Raw genomic sequence first — 18,315 nt, forward strand, 5'->3', positions numbered from 1 at the left:
GGGAGGAAAAGGTTGCCATCAGTCTGTTGGATTCATCAAACATAAGTTTGTTTTCTGTTGTATTTATTACTTTGCAGGTCCTAAATTCTGTGTGCAGTCAGGACCTCCACCCCACCTGGACTCTGATGAAGTGTCCCACACTGTTTTGTTAAAAGTTAAGCTGTATTATCGCTTTATAAATTAAGTCACAACTTGGTCAGAGTCACTTGGCTGTGATGAATAAGAGCTACATCAAGAGCTTTGTGACAAGAGACCACAAAGACAGAGACACAAACAGCTGTGTCTGTTTGATTCCAAACTGTAATGTCATCTTCTTTGTCTCTCTGGTTCATCTCCTCAGTGAGTCTGTTCATCTGCTCATGAAGGAAATGGATTCTGCGTTGCAGTGCTATGGCACCATCTCGTGGTAGATGTGTGACAGAAGAATTAAAAACAAAAAAACCATATACTAGTATATCCACATGAAGAACAATCAAATTGAAAAACAACAAAGCTGTTACCCTGAAAACAGTCAATGAGATAAATGAAAAAGTTAGAGCATGTCAGATAAGTAAATACAGGACCATACATACATACATACATACATACATACATACATACATACATACATACATACATATTATATAAACAAATCATTAACAAATCATAAACAAAACATGTCATTAAAAACTTTCATTCATGGATTTGAAAAAAACAAAAACAAAAAACAATCCAAATATTGACTGTGAACCCCAAAATATGCTTTTTATTTGTTTATTTCTTAAAAAACTAAAATGAAAATATCCAGTCATATTTTCTGAGATCAAAGCCATACACAAACATTTTCAATTTCATTTTTCAAAAAGTCCACTGGAATGCTTAAACCAAATGTTCAGTCTTCACAGTTCATGAGATACACCAGGTTCATTTCTTTTAGTTCAGGAGGCAGTGGAAGGTTTCAATAGTTTTTCTGTAAATTTTTCTCAGTTTCATAGTCTTTAAGAATATTTATATTTTGGGCAAAGTTTGGGAAGAAAATATTTGAAGAGGGCTTTCCTCATTGACAGTAAGCCTTCCCAATATTGAAGAGGGGGAATTGTCATGTAAAAAAAAAAAAAAAGAGGGTCTCTGCTTTAGTTCTTAAATGGAAAGGCTGACTGCCCAAACAGCACAGATACTTGTTGCGGTGACGGATGAGAACAGGGCTGGGGGGAGAAACCTCACTATAAACAGGACTTCGGAAAACAGCCACCCGATTGTTTTGCTCATGCTCTTGGATGTGGATGCTGTTTCCCCCCATGATATTACATACCATTCCATTTACAGCAGCGGCAGCCCTGATGAATCTGCCAAAGCAAAGCTGCACTTCCTATTGGGGATAGGAATAATTTGGGGAATTACAGGGTAGCCTCTAATGCCACAGAGGTACTAAATGCGATGCAATGTCTTGTTTGAACAACAAACAAAGATGAAAGCTGCACAGGACGAAACTTGAATGTGTTTGTCTAGGAATGTTAACAATGAAACTTTAAAATGTGTTTTTATTATGTTTGTATTCATGTCTGTTTGTTTGGAGACTACTTGCAGGTGAGCGTTATATTTTAGGAGATAACATACAATATTGACACTTTGATAAAATACGTCATTATTTAAAGATGCCCTTCAAGGTTTATTGACCTTAAACTTTCTTGTCCTTTTATTATTTAAGGTATCTTTGGTGAAACAACGGTGAAGATGGAGCCAGAGGGTGAAGACCTGGAGAATGACAACTTGGACCCCTGGTCAGGTTCAGAGGGTTCCCAGGAACTTGGTGTCTCCGAATCTTTGGCAGAGTCCTACAATGAAGAGGATGGTAGCGAGGCAGAGTATCCTCTGGAACCACAGACAGCTCGCACCCCTGACTCCCCGGATCGCTTTCAGCCTGATGGGTGGCAATCTGATGGTGAACAACCTGAATTTAGTGGAAGTGAAGAGGAAGCTTCGTATCGAGAAGAGGATGACATGTACTTAAGTGATTCAAGAGAGTCAAACAGAGAATCTCCCGACATCCAGACCTCACAAACACCCCTGTCCTTGCAACCAGAGTGTCCAGACTCCGAGCCTCGCCCGGGGCAAATATCGAGCCCGCATTCCCACTCCTCCTCCTCCGCTCTTGGTTCCACCACTGGTATGACCCTGGCCTTGACCCTGACCGCTGAAGAACCGCAGGGAGCCAGTAATAGGCAGGACCCAGCGACTGAAAACAGGAGGGTTGAATCTTCAGAGGAAGGAGGGAGCAGTGAAGCACCTCCTGTTTCTGTCTTCTTTGGAATTTCAGATGAGGGTGCTGAGCAGGCAGACAAGTGGAACTCAGAGTCTGACACAGATCTGTGCAGACCGGACCGCCACGGGGTAAGGTACACACGTAAGTATCTATCTTCTACCTTCATTAGAATTTACCCAAGCTAGTCATGCAAACTGCACATCTCAACGATGCTGTTTATTTTCTTCTGATTTTATTGAGTTGATCTATTTAAATGTGTGGATAAGATTGAATTCACTGTTGAAATGAATGCGGGTTATTTTTAAGCTTTGCACGTGTACTAGTTAACTGAAGTAAAACATCTATTTCAACAAATATAAAGTTTGTATAAGGCATTATGAGTACTGCTATTTCCATGTTGTAACATGTAGTCTATTTGAGGTGGACTTACAGGGAGAATTCCCTTGGCTTTAATAGTCAGACCAGGATAAGAATAAAATATGACCATATGATGAGGGTGGCAGAAACAAATTTGACAGACACCAGCATATGTCACCCTGGCCTGTCACCCGATCTCTTTTCCAATCGTAAGACTGCAATGGAAAAGTGAGCTCCTCACTTTCCTTGCCTCATGGACCCCCCTCCCCAGGTTAGCTGTAAGTAAATAGGATGCTTTTATTAGTATGCTTGCTTCAGCAGAACTGGCTTTAAAAATTTCTTACTTGTCAAACTTGCTTGAAGAAATAAATGTTGATTCTGATGAGATCTGAAAATACAGCATTATACTTTGTAGTAAATTCTTTCACATTCACTCTTAACAAAAAAGAAAAAAAAAAAGGTTTATTTGGGTTTGAATTGTGATTTATGTTTCCATGTGGCTCACTCCATCCCTCTCTCCCCTCTCCCTCCCTCTCTGCCTTCTCGTTTGTCCCAGGGCTCACTCACAACGAGAGCCAATCAGAAAGGCATGTCAAGGAAACAAAGTCTAAATGTAAGCGAATTGCTCGACTTCTGACTGACGCGCCCAATCCTCAAAATAAGGGAGCCCTGCTATTCAAAAAACGGCGCCAGAGGGTGAAGAAGTACACGCTTGTGAGTTACGGAACTGGTGACAACAAGCTTGACAGTGAAGACCAAATCGAAGAAGAAACTGAAGAAGTTCAATCTGCTGGGTACAACTTCGTGGCTACAAGTGATTCTGAGCTCGAGGAGCAGTATTCCCTTTATCACCAGCAGCAAAACTTGAGTCTGAATTGGAGAAGTGTTCGAGAAATGGAAGCACTGCCAGACACAAAGGGCAAGGGCGTGTTGATGTTTGCACAACGGCGCAAACGGATCGACGAAATTGTGTCAGAACACGAAGAAATGAGAAGTAAAGGATTGCCTGCGCAGGTGTTCGTGGGTCCTGAATGTGCAGAAGTGCCTAATATTTATGACAGTAAGGAAATGTACGCACAAGGTGGTCAGGCTAACTACATGGATGTAAATCTCAAGCAGCATTTGGACTACCAAGAAGAAATTCAACAGCTGAATCACCTGTCCAATGTCCAGAAGCCCTTGGTGCCGAACAGAACTGCAAAGCCCTTCTTAGGATTTCAGAAGCGCTCAACTGCTCCAGTTATGGCCGCCAATGACGTTCCAGCAACAAGGAAGTACGATGCCAGATTTAAAGTGCCGGTACCTATCACCACTAACCCTCAGGTTTGGTCTCCGACTGGCGACATCATTGCCTCCAGAGATGAGCGGATATCGGTGCCAGCCATCAAGACCGGCATCCTGCCAGAGCCAAAACGGAAACACTCAAACAAGCAGGCATCAATGCTGGCGAAAGAATCACAGCTTCATCTTCAAAACAGAGGGGAAAGGAAATCTTTTATTGAGTCTGAGGAGGACTGTTTTAGTCTAGGTGCTGAAGCTTGTAATTTTATGCAACCCAGAACAATCAAACTGAAGAATCCCCCTCCAGTTGCTCCGAAACCTGTTATCAACCCATTATGCCCACCCTGGATAAGGAGAAGTCCTTCTTGTGAACCCTACATTCCTCCAAGAAGTCCGATTTCACTACCTGCCCAGAGTCCAGTGGGGCCCAATAGTTCACATTACTTACAGCAGGATGACTGGGCCCAGCCTCAACAGATGGCCGGTCGTTGGGCACCAGATCAAACTCCGGCAGCACTTCAAACACCTGCCAATACCTGGGCTCCAGTCAACACCGCCTCTCAGCTTCATCTTCAGCCTTCCACAAATAGCTGGAGTCAACAGCAACCGCGATCCCCAGTGAGTATGCAGGCCTGCAGTCCAACTCAGAGCCCATATTACCCTCCGTCGCCCTCAAGAAATAAGTTTGACAGCACTCCGAACTCCATTGCCTCTTTCCCACCACAAGCAGGGAAGTCATACGCCAGTTCATCAAAAGCATTGCCGGTGTCTCCGGTGGCAAACAGAGGAATTAATCGGAGTAGTGATGGTTCAACTTTGGCGGGGAAAGGTGCTGCACTGTTTGCCAAAAGACAGTCCCGTATGGAGAAGTTTGTTGTTGATTCAGACTCAGTACAAGTTAGCAAACCCAGGTCCCCTTCTCCAACCTCTTCTCTCCCCAACTCATGGAGATATTCATCCAATATCCGTGCTCCACCTCCATTATCATACAATCCCATTCTTGCTCCTTTCTACCCTCCCTCGGCAGCCAAGCAGCACACCTCCACAAGCCCCAAAATCAAGCCCAAGACCAAAGAGAAGTCTAGATCTGTCCCCAAGCATCTCAACACCTTAGATATTATGAAACATCAGCCTTATCAGTTGGACTCGGCACTCTTCAAGTACGGTGCAATCCCAGATGCCAAAAGTCCCAGCCCTAAACCCACCCAAGTGTCTAAGTTTGAAGTTATCAAAAACCTCAAACAAAAATCTTCCCCCTCTTATTCTCCTTATAAAGCCTCTGGGCCTTCAGTTCAGAGTGCCGCAGATGCCCATGCTAAGTCTGCTGGATCGGTAAGTCCCCCAAGTTTTTCTGGCCAGAGCACAAGATCAGCTGAGCCTCCTGTGGCTGACAAACACTTGGATGAAAAGCTTGCTGAAACACTTGCAGCTCATCACCTAAGCAACAAGCAGGCGCCAGGCTCCCGTCCGGCAAGCACCACCTCGCAGTCCTCCTCTGCCGCTGACAGCATAGCTTTAGCTTTCTCTCCGGCGTCTCTCATTGCTCGGGGCGTACGTCAAATGGCTCCTCGGCCAAAGTTCTCCGCTAAGAAGCCAGTGATGACAAGTAAACAGAGGAAGTCTGTTGCTGTGCTGCGTTAGTGGTGACAGTCTGGTGCAGCTGCAGCAGATGATCACATCTGTAACCTGGTAGCACATTCTATGTCTTATATTGAACAGACAGAAAGAAAAGTCCTTTGCACTAAACATTGGCCTCATCCAAAATGATTTGAAGGATGGTGCTACAGAAACACATTGATGTGAATAATAAAGCTGAATGTAAAGAAAATCAATTGTAGAAAAACAACAACCAATAATAATATTAATAATAGCACACAGTATTTACTTCAAGTACTTACTTGGAAGATTTAAAAAAAGAAAAAAATCAAGGAAAAGTGAGACAATGTAATGTTGAAATATTCTCAGGAAGTGCTACAGAATGTGCAATACTATGAGCAAAAAGCCTGAAACAATTAAGTCCTGTAGTTTTTAGTGTTGTACTCTTTTGTAAGAAATGTGTATGTTGCAGAAAAACCACTGGAAACCAAAACAATGCAAAAACAAGTATATTCCTTGATTACAAATAAATCAAACACATTTGTATTGATTCTGGCATCTGGGATTACAGTGACTCATGTGTACTATCATATTACTAAATACCTGTAATGATTTAATGTGTTTGGGGGGAGGGGGCAAAAAAAAAAAAAACCCTTTGCACTTCATTTGGGTGAACAGAATTTTCAATTCCTTCAGTCTCATTCCAGACTTTAATGGTATCACAACAGCTCAAAGCATTCATGTTGGTTGTGATTATTTATCCAGATGACTTTAAAATGTCTGCAATCACCATTTATGGCCAGTCACTCAGCCGAAGTCATCTGATTTCATGTGTCAGCCTTGATGATATGAGCAACATTTCTTTGTGATTTTAATGTTCTCCTTCTTGCTTGCATCATTAGCAGCAGCTGAAAATGGAAACGTGAATACCTGTCTTGTTTTACTTCACACCCTGTCTTTCTGTCATATCACTGTTTGCACTACTTGTACTCAGCACAACCAGGCTATTAAATTTCTCTTTCCTCCTCCCGTGTGTGTTTTATGAGTGTTGTGAACTCACCAAGTCTTTTCTGAGGAACTGTCTCTTCTTTGGTTTCATCTCTATATTTTCTCTCTGCCTCACACTTTCACGCAGATCCTCTTCAGCTCTGAATGTGGCAAGTTTGGAACAATAAGCTCTCTCTTAAAAATATTTTATATGAAAATGAAATTCACCCAGAAGTAGTAGGTATTTGCATTTTATTGCTTTGATGGGTGAATGATTTATATGAATAGTATCAAAACCTACACAAAACCCTGCATTTGCTTTTAAAGTCAAATTCTGTATGACTTCAGACAATGGTTTGATAACACTAGATGGATTTCATTATTCATCATACTGAACATTTAAAAATAGTCATCAAACATCACAATCATTAATTACTGCATCTCTCGAGGGCCTCATCACAGCTGAGCCATCATCTAGTGACTGTGTTTGATTGATGTTACAGTAATTTGGCATCAGCCTCACAACGTCCCTCAGTGTGGAATGGGTATATTCCCATTTTTTTGAGATTTTAATTAAAATGTTAAATTGTGTTAGTCATTTGCCGTGATGCTCCACTGTAACTATTGTAAGCTGCACCAAAATCAGGTAAGTTGAGAAATTGTTTAAATTTTTTTTTCAATGGTAAGAGATGCCTATTTAGACTTTCACACATTAGACTTTCACTGTATGTCGTATTTATTTCAAACATTCTATTAGAACCAGAACCAATGTAAACTAGTTGACACCAATAGCGAATTATCTTGAGGGCAGTCTTCTCTAAAAAAGAAAAAAAGGATGCTAGCTTTCACATTCATCACCTGTGATTTGGCAACAATTGTGAGTTATGTATGCTGTGATGAAGCCAGAGGGTGGCAGCAAAGCCTATAATACTGCTGTTCCATCAACAGAGCTGCTTTTCTTCCAGGCATTCGGTCGAAGCCGCTCTCTGAGTCTGCCCAGACGTCTGAACTCACTGCATCCGCCTGGACGTCCTGCTCCCGGAAGCACACCTCTGCAGAGGCAAGCATCCTTTCAAGAAACGGCCTTCAAGCCACCGACGCCATGGGAGGCGGCGTCCCGGAGCCCCATTGGCTCAGTGGACGAGGCCTTTTTGGTTCGGGGCCTCACGTCATCTGTTGCCTCGGGTGTCAAAGCTGCAGGGCACCGCAGGTCTCTGCCTGAGCCTCCAGATGAATGGAAGCGCCGGGTGTCTCTTGATCCTGCAGCTGTCGGCAGGGGTCATCATCCCCGTGCAGCACCAGCTTTTCAGGCTTTGTCCATAAGCAGGACATTTTCACCTGAGAAACCAGCCTTCTATGGGCCTCCCTTCAAACCCGCCCAGCCTCTCAGGCTGGGCAGCAGGGCCGGCGCCGGCTACATGGCACAAGGCCTCAGTCCAGCAAAGTATTCTCTGTACAGTGCAGTCCAGTAAAGTTAAAAACCACTCAGATATGTATATATAGCCATCACACTAAGGGTTATCCACAGCCATATTTATTTAATGGGTGTATGTAGTATTAGTGGAAAATAAACAGAATAACAGAAAAGAGTCACTCTGTGCAAATGGAAAATGAGGTTTGTTGTGGTTGATCTGCGTCATAGAATTGATTCAATAAGTACCTGGCTCACTGTACAAATATTTTATTTGTAGTTTTTTTTGGCACATTTTAGATTATTTTGAAGTTTGAATGGTGATTTGATCTGAGGAATACCAGCACAGTGTAGCTGTGGTTGTGACACAGTTTCAATGGGAGGCGTCACAGTGATGTGAGAGACATTGAGGATAAACTGCATTAACATGTGTTATGTGAGCGCACGTGGAAGTGTTACAAGAGAAGGAAATGTCAAGTAAATGGAGAAGTGTTTTTTTTTAACTGAAGAAAAGTTAATTAGTTTTATATTATGATGAACAAATCATTATGGGACAGAGAACGATCCTGGTTGCTGAATGATCATTCGGTGATTTCTTTCACATTTAAACAATCAGCTCAGCTGTACAGATTTCACTTATCATGTCATGAATTTAATTTTTCTTCACCTATTTTTGCAGCAGCAGTGACACATACAGCATATTCCATGACTGATGTTGTATTATAATATCACTGGCACACATTTCAACCGTGAAGTTGTTATTCGAAGTGAAGAGCAGCATGTGGAAGTCTGAAATCATTAAAGGTGTTGTGGCATTGTCATAAACATATTTTTGCTTTAGGATGTTTGACTGTTCCATGTGTAAAGACATTTAACCTTTTGATAATGGCACTTTGGTGACACTGTGTGTTGTTCGCATGTAACCAATCCATACTGTGGTTTTTCTTGAGATCGTGCTGTAGATTTTTTTCTTCACTTTTTAAACACAAACATTAAAATATATATTTAAAAAGATATGTGTTATTTTCTCAATGCAAGGAGTCAGAATTTCACAAACAATTTGTTGTCTTGTTTTATATTATATTATATTATATTATATTATATTATATTATATTATATTATATTACTTATCACAGTGAAATAGTCAGGGATGTATTGTGATATCTTTAGCTTTTACAGAATTCAAATCCTTTGAAAGTGTAGTCATATCCTTCAGTAATACATTTTATTCTTTTGACCGTGAACATCGTGGTTTGAGTCAAAGATTGAGGGCCTTTCTCCACAATACAAAAACACACACTTGAAGTTAATTTGTGTGAGTGAGTTTGCTGTGGGACTGATTGTGTGTGTGTTTGTCTGTCCGTCTCTCTGTTTACCCTGTGATGAACTGCTGAAATGTCCGGGATGAACCCGACCTTCACCCATTTTTAGCTGAGATCAGCTGCAGCACTTCACAACCCTTAACTTATATTAAGATAAAGTATCACTGAAGATGAATGGATGAAAAAAAACAAATGCATATAATTATGGGTCAGCTTGTTATTTGTTTCTATGTTGAAACTGTGTCGTATGTTTGAGGCGTCTCAGCTCGTAAACTAACAGAAGAAAATCCTCAATGCTGCCACAGTAAATCTTCTCGGGGAAACACCATCCCCTTTTAAAACCCTCCTCACTTCACTGTCGATCATTATCCCAAGTCAGTAATTGTACGCGATAACAGAGGCTTGACTCGGTTAGCAAAAAAAAGTCACGGTGCAGCAGCTGCGTCCTGTATCAGTGACCTCTCCTGCAGGAAGGCGCAGCCCCTCAGAGGTCATGTCAGCCCTCACGGACATGTTGACTTTCAGGATTCAGAAACAAGTGGAAGGAGCGTTTCTCCGGAGGGAAATCCTTCACACCAAGAACACCAATGGGCGTCTGCATGCATGCGCTGTCCATCCTCTCCCCTTTCTCTCTCCTCTGTCTGCCGGGCAGCTATCCTGGCCCCATGGTGTTTGAGAGGGGTTTTGAGTGTTTGGCAGGTTAATTTTAGCCTATTGATGTAAGCTGCATTCCACTCACACAACAGACACAGAGGCACACTCACAGTTTGGCTTTAGTGTCCAGGAGTGTGAAGATCAGCGAAGATCAAACTACCTACTGTAGGTTGACCCCTGAGCCTCTGTGTCTCGCTGTCAAGGATACAGGTTGCACACTAAGGGACGACTTCCCAGGTATGGAGGAACCACTGCGATGTGTGTTTTGTGTGTAGAATTACATTTAAATTATGCTGAATTTGATGAGAGAGCTTTCGATAAAGTTGCGACAAATTGGTTTGCATCCTAAATTTGGGAAATCCTGAAACAACAGCGCATTTTAAATGGTTTTACTGGTTTATCTGTTTATGAAGTATATTTTTTCAGTGTATTGCTTTGCTTTTCTTTACTATATACATTTTAATTATTTGAACTTTAACCCTGAATGCAACTCCTGCCAAGTTTAACAGTGCATGGCAAATTAAGGTTTTACAAGCATTTGAGAAGTATATCCAGAGATGTGTCATCCTACATTGTTTCCTCAATTTCACAAAAAAATGAATAGATAAAAATCAAAAACACAATGTCAGTCGCCCGTCTGAAAGCTATTTTCGAAGGTATGCTTGAGCTCTGTAGAAGCACCTCTGAGCATTTGTTCTGTCCTCCACCTGAGGATTTAAACTTAGGGCAGCATTCATCCTTGACCTTTACTCGGGCGATATTTGTGACAACAGTGAAGGGGGATGCCACCAACATTAGATCACAGACTCGAAAACCAGCGCAGTGACGTAGGATGAGATTTAAGAATTACTTGTGTGTATGTGTGTTGTAACAATGCAAGTACAATAGGGATTTAAGGATTATGCAATGTGCTGTAATCACTCAATGTGATGTCTGCAAAGATTATCATAAAATGAAAAATGCTGACTTGGCAGTTCGTTTATATTTTTCATAAGGCTCAATCCAGATCATTAAATGTGGTTTCATTTTATGCTGACACCAAGCCGGAGACAGACTTAAGACTAAAAAACTGTATCATGTGCAAGTGTATTATGTAACACTCCAGAATGAGACCATAAATCTCTATCCCGTCTTTGTTTTCCATTAGTGATGGACTTTGTGCATTTACAAATCCGTATTTTTTTTCCCGTCAGATCATAAAATATGGCCGTACATTTAAATCCAACAAGCGCCATATGAACTGGCACTATATAACCAACACTGTTGGGCGATGTGAGGAGCACAAGTTACTTCTTTACAACTTGGCAAGTGCGACTACATCCTGTGTCCTGTATGTGTTTCCAGTCCTCCTGAGGTCTGCCAACCTCGCCCAAGCCACAATGTCACAGTTCTGTACAATGCCAACTGGAGAGCGGAAGAAGTGTGCAGCAGCTATTTGCCGAGAGGTCCATGGTACCAGCGGTATGATGCTAAAGCTGAGGGCTGGGCGGACAAACACAGCGCTGCAAAAAAGATGTTCTATTCCGACGAGGGTTCAAAATATCAGGGCTACTCTGCGACACTTGCCATAAATAAGATAAACAGATGATTTAGTGCCGATGGCGATGAATCCTTTGTCGTTGTCCTTTTCAAAAGTCTATTTCTGGGTGGGTGGGAGAGGGGAGGAAAAGTCAGTCAGGACAACTGTGTAGCTGTTTGGGTGAAGGTCTGTGACAGCTGGTGTACATTCTGTCTGCACACGTGGATGAAGAAATACTGTGCACGCCCATACGGGATTCTCAAGTACAATGACAAATCACTCTCCATGATGATTTACATCACATGATTTACAATGCAAATTATTTTGTGATTACACACATTTTACAGGGATATGCAGCACCAAAACTTCATCAGATTTTTAAATAAACCCTTCAAGAGAAAGGATTAGGCAAGAATAAAAATAGTAGATTTCTACTCATGCTCACTAATTTTCAATAACACTGAACACAAAATTAATGATTAAAGTGTTTTCAGTGATTTATGTGACAACACATCTTCATCTAACAGATTTTTACACTTGTTTGCTCATGTCTACATTTTTCTGCCATCCTGGTTTCCTGACAGGCGCCGTTATGGATCTAGGAAAGAAGCTGTGCACTCCCAAAGACATCATGCTGGAGGAGTTATCGCTGCTTTCCAACAGAGGTTCCCGGCTATTCAAAATGCGACAGAAGAGATCTGAGAAATACACGTTTGAAAGTATTCAGAATGAAGCAAACGTTCTGCTGAATGTAAGTCAACTTACTTGTTATTTAAAGTTATCCACATGATCATTTCCTTCCACAATAATGACTTTAAGCAATAAGCTGTGTTGAAGATCTTTGGATTTATCACTGACAAAGAATTTGTGATCTTGAAAAAAATGTGTTGAGGCACATGGATGATAACAGAGACATGTGCCTCGTGCTCCGACTTCCTGCCACTGAATCCTCTGAGAGGCTGCTCAGGCACTTTGTTGAGGAGCTGCTTCCATGTTTATCAGTGCATGTTGACGAGTGTTTTACTGTCACCCGTCTTTATGTGTCTCTGAGTCAGGAGTAAGTACATGATGTAACTACAGTATTTGACTTTGAAAATACTTATTGTATTTTCTTTTTTTTTTTTTTTTTTTCAGAACAACATTTTAAATGACAATACACAAATTGTGGAAATTAAAGTGGAGGGGCCAGCGGACGGAGAGACCACCAACGCAGAAAATGTTGTTTCAGGTATGAATGTAATCCACAATACAGTTCATGTGTTTCATTCACATGCCAAAAACTGTGAAACATATAAATACAAAAGCAAATAAAAGTGCGAATATGTGTACATTTTGCTTCAAAAGCTATGGTTTATTTTACTCTCTTTCAGTCCGATAATCGAACTGTTAATGCTGCACAGTCAAATAAAAGGTGGTGGTTATGTAACAATGCCATAATACTGACAGCTGGGATCTCAGTCAAACTATGTACTGAATGTAACTATGGACAATTTCACAGTTTTAGTAACTTTGTAAATTATGTTGTTTTAACAGGGACACGCAGAGCTGTGATCACTCTAATATGCCTCGGTGGGGAATCGTCCCAAGTAGATATATTATATGATGAGTACACACTCCAACTATGTGCTATTTTAAGGCCTGAGATCGCAATGATGGACATCTAAGTCTGCCTGCGTTAAGTGTTCTCAAAGCACAGTGTCTATTCATAATCCTGCCCACTTTAAGACTTTAGCTTCGAAAAAAGGTAGAAGAAAACAGCTCCGCTTTGACGTATAAGGGATAAAGAAAACAGCTCAGCATTAACCCGTAAACTCTGAACAGCAACCCCTGCTGCAGTGTACAGACAATTGTTCACACCGGAGAGCTCGTGCTGACTTTTGTTGTGTGCGCTCCCTTTCAGAGACGGCAGCAGATCAGCAGCAGACCTCAACTTTGCACAAATCCTATCACTCTCCATGGGATGAGGCCATGCTCAATGACCCTGAACTGGCTGAGACTGTCAAACTGAAAATGCCCGAGCTCGACCCACGGCCAGATCTCCCTGAGTACAAGTGCTTCAACCGGTGAGAAAACTATCAGATTTCAGTGAACCGGCTCAAACCAGAGACAGAGAGTAACTTCAGTGGCTGATCTGAATTTCAGGGTTGCCACTCCTTATGGAGGCTTTGACAAAGCTCCCAGGGGAATTACATTCAAACTCCCCGAGATCGACCTGAACCCCCCGAGGTACCCCGAACTCCAGGAGCAGGGGGTGAAGCGGCCCACCTTCAACAGGACGGCTCAGGGATGGATATCGGAGGGCACCCATCTGATTCTCCCCACCATCACACTGGAGCCCACCAAAATCCCTGAATCTGATGATCTGTAGATCACGTTAACGTCGATGATTGTTGTATTTTGACTCCATTACATCAGATCAGTCAGTTAGTAACTTAGTTGCAATATCTCATCAATATCTTAACATTTTCCAATGTAGTGGACATAAAATGTTTCACGTTTGGTGTTGAGTTAATTTGTTTTGCCACACATTGGAAAAGAAAAGTGCAAAGACTACAAGAAACATCATGTAAATAGCAAATTGAATGTGTGATCCAGAACGTTATTTTAGAAGGATTTGCATACTTGTGTTGTGTTATTATCAAAGGAATGGACAAATATGTAATGTAAATAAAGAGTGCAACTTGATTTATTGGTGTTATGAGCAGTGTAATTTGTATAGAGAATAATTAGAGTTACCCCAAAAAATGTTTTTCAGAGTTTTATAAGGAGACCCAGTCTGCTATAGAGACGGTGTAAACAAAAACAAATGTTTGACCAGGTTTAAATACAATATTCTAACAGACATACAAGTATATCAGAAAATTCATTAATTCTGATGACATTGGAGAGGTAGACTCACACAAAAATAAAGCACAAAATATTTTCAACAATAAATGGGGAAAAAAATAAAGAAATAGAAGTTATAATAGTAAGAATCAATAAATCTACATACAAGATTCTTAGAAAATAAATCAGAAGTTGAGGGTTCCATCTTTGATTAGTAGTATAAAAGCAGAACACACAGGAAGATAGAAGGTTTGAGCAGTTTCTAATTTCCATTTCGTTCATTAGGACCAAAATATAGTCAGATCTTGTGATAACTAAAGCTCAGATTGTTTTTATTTAGACTGTGTTATAAATGGACAGTAAAATGGAAAAAAATGTGAATTTTAATTTCTAGATTAACAGATTAAATAAATTCAGGTAAATTATTTCTTTCTGATTTTCCTTAAAGACTTCCTGAAAGCAGAAGGTTGCCAATGCGTCAAAGTAAAACATCTCGAAAACATAATTCACAGTTCGAGTGTTGAGGAGTCAGATTTCACTTGGGATAATCACAGAGAGACTCCCGAACTCAGATGACCTGCTGCTCCTGACAGCATGCAGCTGTACCACAGCGGCGGAAGCTTTCACATCTGAAAAAGTGTAAATTCAAAGCTTCTTAATGTATACGGATTTTTTTTTTCTCGAAAATGTGGATTCAAATGCTAATTATATGAAATCACTGTAGTTGTTTGTCGTCTTCAGAGGATGGCATTGACTGTGTTTTCATGTCACATGTGATCATGTGTTAGAAACGGTATGAAGGATGTTTTCCTTTCAGATATGAAACACCAAGGGGAAGGAGAATCAGCGGAGAGAAAACTCCCACAGGATCGAGTTCGAGGCTGGAGGAAACTCATGAAGAAACATAATGCAGAGACCATCATTTCTCTCAAACCTCAGCACTCCAGAGAATGTGCATGCCGCTCATTCTCTGTGGCCTCCAGTGAATGATACTTGAGCCGCAGAGGACGTGGCTTGTTTTACTGCTTCATTACAGACAAAATAGGAAACACGAGCTATATTTGGAAGAATTTGTTTTCTTCTCGTCACACGTGAAGATAAATACTCTGATCTTACATGTTGGATACAAAGTGTGATCAAACTCCGAGTCAATAAACGGCTGTATGAAAGTAACTCTGACCTATAACTGATGATTACGGTGACAAAAAGAGAGCGAGAGAGAGTTACAGCTGCAGGAAGCTGGAATAGAAAGAAAACAGATACATCCAGCTCCAAAAATAACCTGAAGAACGTTTGAGCCGAGCTCGACATCTCGTCTGAACAAAACTCAGCTGCACCACATTCAGCAGGAGAAACACGAAGCTTCTTTTTCTTTTTTCTTTTTTTTATTTCAGATTTAGAAAAATAAATAAATCTCCAAGAACCCTTCATGTGTCCCTGGGGAGGATTCAGTGCTATTGCTGGAGCAACACCACAATGTATTACCCTGGAGAAAAAAATGCATGCAGTGTCCTTAAGGTCCGGTCAGAGCAGTATTTTAAACGACACTGTGGGTCATGTACATAGAAGTTAAAACAGAGCTAAAACATGTAAAAAAAAACTTTTGGTCAAGTACAGCTACCATTACAGAGCGTAAATTATACTCTATAATCCAACCTGCATTCACAGCTGATGAAGCCGACCGCATGGGGCTGGAGGAGGATCACACTCTGCACATTTCAGAGCAGAGGAAACAGACAATCACACACTCACATTCACTTGTACAGGCCTGGGTTCCATTTAACTGCATGAAATATTCATGTTGAAAACACATCGTCTCTCTACAAATGAAGATATAAATGACACCATGGCCAGATTTAAAAAAAAAATCTCATTATCCTGGTTAAAATATTACTCCTAAAAGGCAACGGTTCGTACAACATGGAGTCGCAGTGTGTTTCTGGAGCAGTGACGAGTGTGTGTGTGTGTGTGTGTGTGTGTGTGTGTGTGTGTGTGTGTGTGTGTGTGTGTGTGTGTGTGTGTGTGTGTGTGTGTGTGTGTGTGTGTGTGTGTGTGTGTGTGTGTGTGTGTGTGTGATTGACAGTACAAAGTGCCTGCTTAATATTCCCGAACAGATTTTATTCTTGGACTCAAACTCAGAGAGGACTTCTCAGTGTAACAACTCACAAACAGTGTTTTTAGTCAAGCTCGTCACATGCTGGCCCACATGCTGTGGCTATGGAGGCACACACACACACACACACACACACACACACACACACACACACACACACACACACACACACACACACACACACACACACACACACGATTCTCTGTCACACTGTCTTCAAAGACAGTGAGAACAACAGCAGCTGCTGAGCACTTGGCATGGGTGTCTCAGCTTTTCTTGTCTTGCTGCTTCATTTCTAAACTCCCTGGAATATCAGCGGAGCTATCGTTGCATTAAACTGCGTCTGGATTTGGACAGACCCACTAAAAGCTCTGTAGGGGAGACGCGCCAATTACTTAAGTGTCACTTTTGCTGACTCCGGCTTGGATGCACCATCAGCCTCTTTTAGTCTTCCTGTCTACACTTAGAACCTGCTCGGCTCTGCGGGCTTTCCCCTGCCAGGCCCTCCATCTGCCCCGATCCCTGCAACTCAGTGTCCTGTTTACTGCAGCATGAGAGCCACACACAGCATGACATACATGTACAGTATTTTTAAGTGTTGGGTGGCAGAAAAAATTTCTTTATATGAAGTGCACCAAGCATTAGAGGAACAAATAATAAGAAAGAAGGTTAAAAATACATTATCCCTTTGCTTTAGTGTGATTTATAGATGTATTGGGGATATTTGACGTTTCACTTGGCCCTCTCGGCTTGAGCATAAAATATTATTCCTTTGCGGTATTTGACATTTAAGTGAGTGCTTTTACGAAAAGCAGGCAGGGGTTAGTCCCCACTGCGCTGCATGATTATGAAACCTGTGCAGTCATGTGATGTCTTCTCTCATCATCATCATGACAAGTTGGAAGTCTGACCTTCCGCCAGCCACACACACACACACACACACACACACACACACACACACACACACACACACACACACACACACACACACACACACACAGTTTGCCATGCAGGGATGGAGGATTGCGATACAGCAGCAGTAGCAGTGCACTCGGGGCTACACTAGGGGCGGAGTTTGACCTCTCAAGTATCAACACATCACTAATCCGCGTCGGACATTCTGGTGCAGGCCATCAACGGCCGCGTTCGTTGCAAAAACAGAAAACAAAAAGAAAAAAAATATATAGAGAGGATTCTCCCAGTGAAGCGCCGTCCTGCCCGGAGCGTGAGCGCGTGCGTGCGTGCGTGCGTGCGTGCGCTCTCCAGCAGAGGCTCGAGCTGCAGCCTGTGTGTGCGTGCGTGTGTCGGAGAAGAGGGCTGGCACTGCTGCACGGGCAGCGCGCTACATGCGGCTGGACATATCTGCGGTCATTCCCGCCCGGTGCGACTCGCGGCTCTCTCCGGGAAGCGGTGGGATTTGCGCGCTGACAGCTGGACCGCCGCGCGCCTCCAGCGGAGCCCGGACCGCTCGGCGCTTCCCTTTAAGGTGAGTGCGAGGCGCACTTGTTTTTTTGTTGTTTTTTTTTTTTTTTTCCCTCCCCTTAGCACACATGAATTGCAAGTTGCGGCATATCTGTGGCTCTGGAGCGGACTGTCCCCGCACGCAGCAGCGCCGCGGGGCCGGCGGAGCGGCTCTCACACGCTGCCAGCGCGCCTGTCGAGGCTTTATTTTGCGGGTGTTTAAAAGGCATAAAAATAAAAAAAGATGCGCTCGTCAATGCGGGATGCATCATGCGTGCCCTCCTCATGAACCCGACCGCAGTGACTGGCGCTGTGTCAGACCGTATAGGCCTATAAGGGCACCGCGCCGTGGTGTCAGCGGCGAGGCTGGCGCACAAACACATGTGGCCGCTGACATGAAGACGAGGCTTTAGGTGTGAATCTGCAGGTCGAAGGGCTCGCATTGTTTACCAGACTCATCACATCACACCCGGATTGACTTGACGTTTGACATCGCGGGCCTTAAATCAGCATTCACCCAGCCTATAAACACACAGTTCATGTACT

The 18,315-nt window shown here is 42.3% G+C and overlaps 2 protein-coding genes across 3 annotated transcripts; both read left to right on the forward strand.

Moving 5' to 3' along the window:
• The first annotated feature begins 1,702 nt into the window (after positions 1–1,702).
• On the forward strand, positions 1,703–6,496 carry LOC115390008 (synaptopodin-2-like). Its single transcript, XM_030093657.1, has 2 exons — positions 1,703–2,383; positions 3,156–6,496. The coding sequence occupies exons 1-2, from the start codon at positions 1,714–1,716 to the stop codon at positions 5,519–5,521; spliced, it is 3,036 nt and encodes a 1,011-aa protein (XP_029949517.1). The 5' UTR covers positions 1,703–1,713; the 3' UTR covers positions 5,522–6,496.
• Positions 6,497–9,919: 3,423 nt separating this feature from the next.
• Positions 9,920–14,054, forward strand: LOC115390068 (myozenin-2-like). 2 transcript variants are annotated; one of them, XM_030093730.1, is made up of 6 exons: positions 9,920–10,087; positions 11,195–11,311; positions 11,954–12,120; positions 12,504–12,597; positions 13,270–13,432; positions 13,512–14,054. In XM_030093730.1, the coding sequence occupies exons 2-6, from the start codon at positions 11,230–11,232 to the stop codon at positions 13,735–13,737; spliced, it is 732 nt and encodes a 243-aa protein (XP_029949590.1). In that variant the 5' UTR covers positions 9,920–10,087; positions 11,195–11,229; the 3' UTR covers positions 13,738–14,054. The 2 variants fall into 2 exon arrangements, with proteins under 2 accessions (XP_029949590.1, XP_029949592.1); XM_030093732.1 differs by lacking the exon at positions 11,195–11,311 and having other exon boundaries at positions 9,944–10,087.
• Positions 14,055–18,315: the final 4,261 nt, after the last annotated feature.

Source organism: Salarias fasciatus, chromosome 6, assembly GCF_902148845.1.
Source record: "Salarias fasciatus chromosome 6, fSalaFa1.1, whole genome shotgun sequence".
NCBI classification, from domain to species: Eukaryota; Metazoa; Chordata; class Actinopteri; order Blenniiformes; family Blenniidae; genus Salarias; species Salarias fasciatus.